This window comes from Suillus subaureus, assembly GCF_016647635.1.
Source record: "Suillus subaureus strain MN1 chromosome Unknown BJ212scaffold_131, whole genome shotgun sequence".
NCBI classification, from domain to species: Eukaryota; Fungi; Basidiomycota; class Agaricomycetes; order Boletales; family Suillaceae; genus Suillus; species Suillus subaureus.
In genome coordinates, this window is record NW_024538687.1 from 32,494 (window position 1) to 42,983 (window position 10,490).

The following is a 10,490-nucleotide window of genomic DNA, read 5'->3' on the forward strand; positions in this document are numbered from 1 at the left end:
TCATCCAACAGTTCTAGTTCATCCAAGTCAGTAGTAGTTGTACCTCTGAAGAAGATCTCGAAGAAAGTCACTAGGCCAAAGAAAAGGCAGTGCTCATCAGATGACAACAAGAAAGGGACATAAGTAGATTCATCAATATTTTGTTTGGATATTGCAATCACTAATAATGTTTCAATATAGGAACAAGGGTTCTGATAGCAATCCTCATGAGGAATTCCTTGCTGCTGCATGCTGCATAGCACATTGTATTGATGTGTTTTCTAAGACAAAACAACTCATTAATGTAGGTCTAGCTCTGCAGCAGCACAATGCTGCAGAGAATGGAGAGTTATCAGAAGACGAAGACACCCAGGTTTGTCACAACAAGCGACTCTCAAAGATGTAAGTCAGTCTCAAATCTTAGTGTGGACTGATTCTTATTGCTCCATAGATCACCTAGGGTCCAAGAGCGATATAAGAGGAACTTCACTCACTTGCTTCAACTCGCTCCAAGCTTGAAGCCTCTGCTTGGCGATCCTCAGAAAGCCACAGAACTTAATACCATCATCAAGAAGGTGAGTATATGTGCATATCTGCGCATATCATGTACTTATTTAATCCATCAGATGGATGCTACTATCTCAGCTACTTGCTCTGACGACACCTCATGCCTCAAGAGTCAAATTGGCCATTACACGGCCTTCAACACCAAGGACCACCCAATACATCCAGCTATATATGATGGAAGTGGTTCGCATACCCACATGGGTATCAACCACCCTATTCTAGCGCACTTTCTCTGTCCAGTCAGGGAACTTAAAAGATTTTCAGAGGATGCTGACAAGTGAATTTTTGTAAATTTTGCCTCATGTTAGTCTAACATATCACAGGGCATTTAAAGACATGCAATGTGGCAAGATCAACTTGACTGCATCCACACTTCCTGCATTTCTATGGGCTGGAGACCCACCAGGTGAAGACTACGACAATGACAACATGTTCGAAGGCATGTTTGATGGTTATTTGTTGGAGCAGGTAGGCATTTTTTTTGTCACTGTTTTAGATCAATATTTCTTTATTTATTAGACTATGCAGCACATTTTTACAAGTCCATCGAGTGCATATGGAGGGGAGACGCACACAACACATACCTGCAATGCTGCCCTACACAACATGACCACAGTGGAAGCAGCGCATATTGCCTATGGCTGCTTACAGGTTTGATCACTTTAGACTTACATACTGATGAGTTACTCAATTTTATTCAGGTTCATTTCAGTATCAGCACTAAGAATGCTTGGTCTGAAATTGATGGTGCTTTCAACTACCAGGACTTCTACAACAACGTTGTCAAGCTTATCGAAGATTCACCTGATCTGGAGTGGAAAGAAGAACTCCTCAAAGCTTGGAACATGTGAGGCTTTGTTATATCCTTCAAGGTTCATGCTAACCCTTATTTATCTAAGGAAACTATTCAAGAATGAGGAAGGCCATGACAACAATAGGACTCAGGATGATGATAGAGTCTCCAGCTCTTGCAAAGACAGAGATAACAACTTGGCAAGAGTCCATGCCCAAATGGTGGCTCGTTGTGCAGCCAAGGCAGCTCCAGCACATCCTCCTTCTCCCTCACCTTCCCTTTCACCACCACCCCCTCCTCACGAGTCAATGCCAGCTCATCCATCCAAACCAACACCTTCTCGCAAATCATCTCCAGTGCTGTCTCCTACTCCCAGGCCAGTTCCTACCCCCAGGCCAGTTCCTATTCGCAAGCCTCCTGCTCCATCTGCACCAGCACCTGCACCTCCTTGTGAATCAACACCAGCCCCTCGCAACCCAACCCCAGTGCCTTCTGCTCCCAAACCAGTTTCTCCTCCCAAGCAAGTTTCTCCTCACAAGGTTCCAGCTCCCAAACCAGTTTCTCCTACCAAGTGAGTTTCTCCTCACAAAGTTCCAGCTCCATCTGTGCCAGCACCTGCGCATGCTGAGTTGCCCACCCCCAGTGGTCTAACAGGGTCCTTGGAGTTGGATGAGGAGTCCAAACCCATCCAGACCAAACATAAACGCAAGGCCAAGAAGGGGAGCACCAAAGTCTCTAAAGCAAAGCGTGCCAGGGCTGCCCCATCTGCAGAAGCCAAGCCACGGAGAAGTGCAAGGAAGTAGTTGTCCCCTGCCTCATGTATCATTGCATGTTCTCCTCATTCTGTTACAGTGCCCCACTCTTTTTCTCATCATCACTGCAGACTCCTATATGGCTGTACTTCTAATGCTTCCTTTTCACTGTGCTGTTTCCTCATGGTCTCCCTTATCTCTGACTCATACCTTGTTTTCCCATGAACCTTCCTTTCTCAGTAGTCATTACCCTTTGCCCAGCTTGGTCTGTGCACGATTTCCTTACGTATATAAACCCTAGTTACTACTTGTATTTTCTCTAACTTGAATCTACTCGGTTCTCCTTGATACTCGAACTCTAGCTCCTTGGGAAGGAGGCTAGCCATTGTCCCATTTGAATCTTGGATCCTGCGGGAGTCTAAGTGATCACTCCTGAGGGAGGCGTTGACTCGATAAGGCTTAGTCCTTGATCAACCTTGATCTTGATTCCTTTATTGGAACGACACTCTATCCGAGTTCATAACACATTTGCATTGCTCACAGACCCCCATGTGTACTTTCATTTTCTCGCTGTCATTTGCTACTGCGTTGTACTACTGACCTACTCATAGATCACTCGTTTCCCCATTTTGTTGTCTGCTCTCGATTACCTGCATTCACAGACATAGGCTTGGAACTGTTGTACCTCACTGCTTTGTACTACCACTAATTCAATGCATTACATGGTTATATCTGAATGCAATTGCAATGTCTGATGAATCTGAACGAAATTCAAATGCATTATGTACATAGCAATGTTTGATATATCGGTACACTAGCCTAATGCCAGACTACAATCATATAGCAGTTACCATGTAGGAATTGAGTTTCCTAACATTGCCCGACATTGAGACCTTGCGCCGGATATATATAACAGATATAGTAGCTCCGACATGGCCATATATAGCCATGTCTGAGTTGTGTAATTTTGGTGATGATCGTCTCAAAGTTCAAACCCTGAACGTTCAACGTTCTGAACCTCGAACGTAAACCAATTGCAGGCTTGCACGCCTTCAAGTCGCCCTTGTTTCATGCCTCCAATGGCAAATATGGGACTGGTCCAACAGACTTATCACGTCGAAAGACCGTGTGATTAGCGTACGTCACGGCAAATACCATCCACACCTACATGCATCTTCTCATCACTGATTATCGTCACAATGCTAAACAGGTTCCATGCTGATCCTGATTCTCAATCCAGCGCTAATAATTGGCATAAAATATAAATATCTGTGCTAGCCGTGTACATCCTTCCCTTCCCAACTGCATCGTCAAGTATTTGCTGCGCGCGACAGTTGAGATGCGTCTCGATGCAGCCTTTGGAGTGGTCACAGATCTACGTATTTTCCTTGTCGGTGGCCTCTTGCCTACGATTCTCGCAATCTGGCGTGCTCCCTCGCTACTCTTCCAACCAATTGAAATCTCCCGCATTTTCATGTCTCATGTATGGGATCTCTATGGTAATAGCGTCGACGAAGCCGGAAGGGACGTCAAAAAAGGGCTCATCACTCCGCACGCCTATGGTGTTGTGCTAGAGCTCGGTGCAGGTCTGTGTCTTCCTCCACCGAAATAATGATCTGTTCATGCAAAAGACAGGACACGGCCACACTGTCAACTACCTGGACCATTCGCGTGTTGCAAAATACGTAGCTGTAGAGCCTAACGTGCATATGCATGCTGAGCTGCGCCGTACTGCCTCTGCTGCTGGATACAGCGAAGATGCTGGAACGCTCCTCATCCTCCCATGCGGTGCTGAAAACATCTCTAGCATCCTTTCCTATCTTCCTACGCCACACCCGCCTGTAGACACGCTCATATCTGTCCTCACTATCTGCTCCATCCCCTCGCCGCAATCCACCATCTCCGCATTGGTCACGGAGGTGCTGAAACCTGGGGGGCAGATGTTGTTCTATGAACACGTGCTTAGCGAGAGGAAGGATGTTGTATGGTGGCAGCGTTTTTGGACGCCGTTGTGGAGTATCTTTTCTGATGGATGTCATTTGGATCGCCCGTCTCATCGGTGGATTGAAGATGTGGGTGGATGGGTGCAGGGAGAAGGAGGTACTTGGGGAAAGGAAGGGGAAAGTGAAGAACATCTGTTTTGGCACCGAGTTGGGAGATTCGTTAAGGCGTGAATAGATACATGTCACTCCTGTCCTTCACAATCAGTGTAGCGCCGCCTTTCAACAACTCTTGTTAGCGAGTGTTAGTTTTAAATTAGGGTTAATATTTCTTCACTCGCTAGGAGCTACGCGGATCATTTTGATAAAACAAACAACCGACTACCACGTACGTTCAACATTCAATGATGCTCAACGTTCAACAGCGGAGTATTTCCGATACGCGCTGCATAGTTCATTTAACGGCTCGACATCTCTTGATACCGTTTACTCCCGGTCAACCATAACGCATCGAATACATCCACGATGATCTGCAGTGCATCAATCATCGATGTCTTCCTGGGCCGTGAAAAGATTGAAGCACTGTCTGCATGTTGTATACTAGCGCGAGGTTCAAGAGAAGAGACGTTCAAGAAAGATGAAGAAGAGTCACGAATGACTACCTGAATGCCACGTCCTCGTATTCTTTTCCTGCAAAGTTCAAATTCTACGACACATCTGCGCCTCTCTCAACAGTTTCAGCAAATCAGTTCTCTACATCGTCATTGAAGACTGGGGCATCGATCCCCTCATCGAGCCCCCAATTACGATATTGGAACTACAGGACTGTGCGCCATCTTTTCCGGCCCACTTCTTGTCCTCTTCCGCCCTCCAAATGCACCCACATGGCCTTCTGAATGCTTCAAACCGTACTTGTCCTGAGTTGTTCTCTAGATCTCTGGCCCGCGCGGCACATCTAATCCGCCAAACATGCCTCCAACCATCTTTCCGGGCACCTTCTTTCTCTGTGGAGCATTGGCTCACCACCAACCTGGACTGCCTGGCTTACTACTATTCAGTTCATGCCATATTGCTGACACTAGCCTACAACAACTCCTTCAGATTCCTACTGCTCGTACCATGTTACGCGAGAAACTTTCCGGCGAAAACATACATATTAACACTCAGACTCCTCGGGAAATATCGAGGAGTAACAACGCCCACCTGGTGGCACTATCAGTTCTCACCTGCGGGACGCGCTGCTTGTCGTCGCTTCGCAGCAAGTGGGGCATTTGCAGCCTGCCACATATACGAACTCGTCTGTCGAACACATTCGTAAATGAACGCGTTCCCGCCGTTAACATTTGTGTCCTGTGAACACCCATAGCCAGCTGCAAACAACCGTAAGTACATCGTCAATTATCTATCTATACATCCCGGAACACATGACTCTATAGAACAAGCACTTACCGTGAGTGTCACAGGATTGGCCGGCAGGGTTGTATGCGGTAACGATGCTAGCCATCACTGCGGCAGACATAATCGTAGTGCTGAATAAGATTTCCATGTTTGTGATGCATGAGATGGCAAAGGCTCAATGATTTTCTTTGGTCGAGTCTAAAGCTGGTACTGGCCCCTCGAATTGAATCCTTCATCTGGGTCCTCACTTGGATCTGTTTTCGATATGAAAAAGGCAAGCTCCTCAGAAGAGACGGACCACTCAATGAATGGTTGACAGTGGATGCCATGGGAAAAAAACCAGCTATCTGGGAACAGTGGATGAAATATGTCCAACGCCATTGCACGAAGGAAACTTCAAAATCGCTATGCATTTCTTAGAGGTGATTCACAAATATACAGGCCCATTCGCGTTCGCTCCGGCGGACGATGAGGAAGTATTCTTGATATGGCTCCAGAACCACACCCCGGCGCTTTTGCGTGAAGGCAATATCTTTTCTGGTCAGTAGGGTAGGTATACTTGCAGTTGAAGCAGCGTGCCTCCGAAATTTGGTGTTACATACCGTCGTGTAGATTCAGTGTAGAATGAACATCATGCTCGGTGCCATCCTTGCTTCTGTATTTGCGTGTTCAAACATTCAAGTCCTTTCCAACCTCGTGTAGTAATCGGTACCGGGCTGGATGTGAGCACACCTTTGCTCAAGTGGACACTGCAGCACACTAGTGTATGATATCCCCACAGACATTGACACCACTAAAGCTTTTGACCCTAGCTTTTGACCCTAGAACGAGTGTCGGCCTTTGTCAGGACTCACCAATTGCAGCGGTTGCAATCAGCAACAAATCAATAATTGTTACGCCTCAGGGCTGTTCATGCTCCACTGTTGGAGAGCAACCTGGTAGCATGCAGTCAGCACTGCTAATCGGTAAAGATGGAACATTGGAAGTTCGTAAGAGAAAGCAAGGACTGCTACCGACCGAGTCACGGGACTGGAGGGAGAGAATTTCTATATTTGTATACCGCTTACAAACAAAGGGAACTGTTAGTAAGAGTATACGGTTGTGTTGGAGGTTTGATCAAGTATCACGGCACTTGGGAACTCTGATGGAGTCGATAATATGGAATGAAACCGTACTTATGATGTATAGTTGTTGATGAACATTCCACTAGAATGAAACATTGAAGTATATCTCCCCGCGTTACGAACAAGCCCAGCTGGGACGTCCATGCATGTGCATGATGATCGGATCACGATCACTTTCAGAGACCTCAGTGCCACGCCTGCGCAGCACGTCTAACCGCTGGGAATTTCCAATCCTCGTGTAATATGATCCGTCCCCTGAGTAATTTTTGGCAAGGTATCCGGTGGCTATACAGGACGCGTCGTGGTTCATTATATTACATGCCTTGTCTGAGTCACATTTGATCGAGTAAAATCTGTAGCTGTTTATGTGATGGGAGGGTCAGCTCTGCCAAATTATCAGTGTCGACTGAGGTTCAAAAGTCGACTCTCATATTTGCACCCTATTCTGAATCGGATGCAAGGACCCCCGTATCCTTTTGACGTTCATAAGACGGCGCACGATCTAAAGACCGAAATATTGAACGGCTCACACAAAAAAAGAGCGGGTATATACATATATCATTGTATCATGACAAGACCACTGCTTTGATACATTATCCCTCCGCGTCCATCGCCTCGGATAGGTCATGTGGAGGGGTACGCAGCATTTCAAGATCAGTCCTCTTGCCCGTATGCATCTCGGCTGTTGAATGTTGCGTCTATCGGTATTACTGTTTTGATAGGAATGCCGTGCAAGGTAACCTGTCGTAGCCCGTCCTACGTCGGACATGAAATGTAGGGATGTATCGTTGTCTGAGGCATGCTGTGGACTGCAATATAAAAGCGAGAGGAAAGTGTTAGATTTCCACTCAACTCAACAGAAGATAAATCATCTTAGCACTCTCCGCCCTACAAACATGAAATTCATCTCACTCACTTCTATGATCGTGTCTGTTGCGGTAATGGCTGGCGTAGCCACCGCGTACAACCCTATCGGCGAGTCTTGCGACACCCCAGGTGAGTGCTCTTGCCATTGATAATGTGTTTCGGTATGTGGGGATACTTGACGATGTACTTACGGTTACTTGCAGGTGGTTATGGGTGCTCACAGGATGCGAGTGTTAACGGCGGGAACGCGTTCATCTACGAATGTGCATCGACAGATGAGTTCGTATATGTTGCAGGCTGCGGTTGCCCCACTTGCTGTGAAGCGACGACCAGCGGTGCATACTGCACGTAAAAGCAAGAGGTGAGCATTGATTGCCTCGGTACCTCTTAAATATGAATGCTGATGTTGCTTTTGCAACAGAGGTTGTGCGTGGAATAATACATGAGAGAGATAGTGCTAGAGTCTGGTCAATAGATACGTCGGGTCTGAAACCAAGTGCTGTGTAATGTCGTGATTTAAGGCGTGATTTCCAGTGGAATTGTCGCCGATCCCAATTCGTCGTTCCTAAATGGGCGGTCAAGGATACTCACTGAAGTGCATGAGAAGGCGTTGTCAATCTGCCGTAACAGTGTTCAGCGCGGATGCCAAAGAATAAACGAGCCCTTTCGTTAGACATTGATGGATAGGAGAAAGAGATGATACGATAGAACATACAATGCGGTGCATGTCCTGTTGAGCCCGCGGTCTGAGCTACACGATAGATGCATGTCACTGTGCTTCGTCGCCAAACAGGGTGCCAAGAAAGGAACGTACGAGAAGGACAACAGTAGCGATAACAAGAAGGCTAGCTGCCCTCGTCTGGAAGCACACAACGTGGCTATACAATTGAGCATGATGAGTGATAGATGGTGTGGGAATGAGATAGTCTCCTAGGTGGATGATAAGCCTAAGTTTGTGTTTGATGCCCCAAGTGCGAATTCGCACGCCGGATCTCATTAATGCAGAAGAGGAGGGCCGACTTGATCGAGCATGCTGGCTTGTTATGATTTGAGCCTTGCAAGCCCAACAACCCCATTTCCGTCTCCTCAAGGCGACTTATCTTGACTCACCATAATTGGAAGATTACATGTACAGCCGCCGCAACCGGGATTCACCGCGCTTACGTAGACCAAGTTGATATAAACCCGATGGTGAAACGGAAAGGCAAGTGAAACCAAGTCAGTTTTGCCATGCGCGGACTGACAACAGTAACCCTTGCTCTCCTCGGCCTCGCTGCTGCAATTCCCGAACCGCAGCGTCGCAAGTCTCTCTCTTTTGGTCCTGTTCTCCCTCATGCCCGCTTCGATAGTAGTGCTCACCAGCCTGTACCCGCTGTACTATTCTCTACTCAAAACAGAGTGAGGGTAGATCCTTACGAAGTAGCCAAGACATTCCTTGACTCTATCGTAGACCACGACGACGGTGTGAGCTACATTATCCGCAGCGATAGTTATACAGATCGTGCGACCGGTGTGACCCACGTCTATGCACGCCAAATCATTCAAGGTGTCCAGGTGGCCGACGGAAATGTGAATTTGAACATCAAAGACGGCGTTGTCTTGAGTTACGGCAACTCAGTGCGTATACGTATTAGATGACGCGTCAAGCGCTAACACTCACCGTGTAGTTTTACCCCGGTCCGACTCCCGCATCACACACCCGTGGTGCACACCCCCACGCAGAATATTGCGCACAACTCGATTCCGCTCGTTCCCCCCGGTCAGACCAAATACACCTTGACGGTGCACACCTAGAGCTAGAGCACATCCACTCCTCCAACTGCGCAGCTCTCCCTAACATCCACTCCATCTCAACCCCCTCCTTCGATAACCATGTTCCAAGTCCACAGGATGCACCTCGTGCACTTCTTACTTTCCTTCTTGCAGCTGCCCCATCCCCCGCTCTCACACAGGACATCCATGCCCGTTTCGATGACTATTTGGCGAGCATGACTATGGCTCACATGTCCGGCTTCCTCCCTAACGAGGCCGAGCAACTCCACATCGCTGGTGGCACCTGGAACCATTGGCGAGGTCAAGGCCTCCGTCGTTTGGGTCCAGGTACCCTCTGAAGATGGCACCGTGCATCTCGAGCTCGTACATCGCGTTAGTACTCATTCTCCTGTTTTCTCACCAATATTGACCATCGCACAGTTCGAAGTCGAGATGGAGAACAACTGGTATGAGGCCACAGTCTCTGCATCTCTTCCCCACCGTATTGTGTCCGTCGTCGACTGGGCCAGTGATAGCCCCATGCCTCTTTACTCCCCCGAATCTCACTCCGAGGATGCTCAACTTCCTCCCCTCTCCTCATTCTTCCCTGCAGACTGTTCCACCAAGAAGGTTGGTGGTCGCTTTAGGAAGGGCAAGGCTGTGGCAGATCTTCGCAAGAGCAAGGCTGCCAAGGAGGCCGCCAAGTGGCTCAGCGGCCCTACCATTCCTATCTTCCCCACAGCATATTACAACGTCTTCCCGTGGGGCACCAACGACCCTGTTGAGGCTGTGGAAAGGAAGGTGATGAGTGAGGCAGATGGTAAATTTCGCTACGTCCCCCTCGTGATCCAAACTTCAACTTACACCTCCTAGCACCTGCAGATTTCCTCCCCCTCTCTTACGGTCGCGTCCTCTCCTCTGAGCTGGGTGACAAGCTCGCAAGTCCGGCAGGGTGGCACGCCCTGCCGTGGGGTGTAGACCCTAGCGTTGGTGAAGACGACAAGGCTGCACTTCGTGCGCAAGGTTCGTCATACTCTAGTTGATCTTTTCGTACTGTAGACCTCATGTGGAACGGTAGGCGAGTTCTGGCGCACGACAAACACCACGTGGGGCAACAACGTCTTTGCGCATGAGAACTGGGACGGGCGGAACTCATGGATATCTAACCGCCGCCCAGAAGGAAGGTCCGTGGGTGGTGAGTACTTGCGCAGCTTGTTTCTAGTTTTCGTTTTTATGATGGCTGTCTGTTAGGAGATGCGAACGAGCTCCCAGCCGTCCACTACAACTACACCTACTCCCCGACCCCGAAGGACAACAA

At 48.2% G+C, this 10,490-nt stretch overlaps 3 protein-coding genes across 3 annotated transcripts; all 3 read left to right on the forward strand.

Annotated features, from left to right (window-relative positions):
• Positions 1 to 701: 701 nt before the first annotated feature.
• BJ212DRAFT_1202370 (uncharacterized protein) lies at positions 702 to 1,026 on the forward strand (the record flags this gene model as incomplete). Its single annotated transcript, XM_041329095.1, has 2 exons — positions 702 to 823; positions 870 to 1,026. Coding segments are annotated over 2 exons (279 nt in total), but the record flags the coding sequence as incomplete, so codon positions are not given.
• Positions 1,027 to 1,068: 42 nt separating this feature from the next.
• Positions 1,069 to 1,397, forward strand: BJ212DRAFT_1287818 (uncharacterized protein; the record flags this gene model as incomplete). The annotated part of the gene is made up of 2 exons (XM_041332009.1): positions 1,069 to 1,197; positions 1,248 to 1,397. The coding sequence occupies 2 exons, from the start codon at positions 1,069 to 1,071 to the stop codon at positions 1,395 to 1,397; spliced, it is 279 nt and encodes a 92-aa protein (XP_041185793.1).
• Positions 1,398 to 6,976: 5,579 nt separating this feature from the next.
• BJ212DRAFT_1401393 (uncharacterized protein) lies at positions 6,977 to 8,083 on the forward strand. The gene is made up of 4 exons (XM_041337331.1): positions 6,977 to 7,405; positions 7,470 to 7,549; positions 7,624 to 7,781; positions 7,842 to 8,083. Exons 2-3 carry the CDS (start codon positions 7,474 to 7,476, stop codon positions 7,770 to 7,772), a joined length of 225 nt encoding a protein of 74 aa, XP_041185794.1. The 5' UTR covers positions 6,977 to 7,405; positions 7,470 to 7,473; the 3' UTR covers positions 7,773 to 7,781; positions 7,842 to 8,083.
• The last annotated feature ends 2,407 nt before the right edge of the window (positions 8,084 to 10,490 follow it).

Bases quoted from the DNA above. Each gene is read 5' to 3' on its own strand.
- BJ212DRAFT_1401393 (XM_041337331.1), top strand. From the start codon at position 7,474: ATGATCGTGTCTGTTGCGGTAATGGCTGGCGTAGCCACCGCGTACAAC. The intron at 7,550-7,623 runs GTGAGTGCTCTT...GGTTACTTGCAG, and splicing joins CGAGTCTTGCGACACCCCAG to GTGGTTATGGGTGCTCACAG.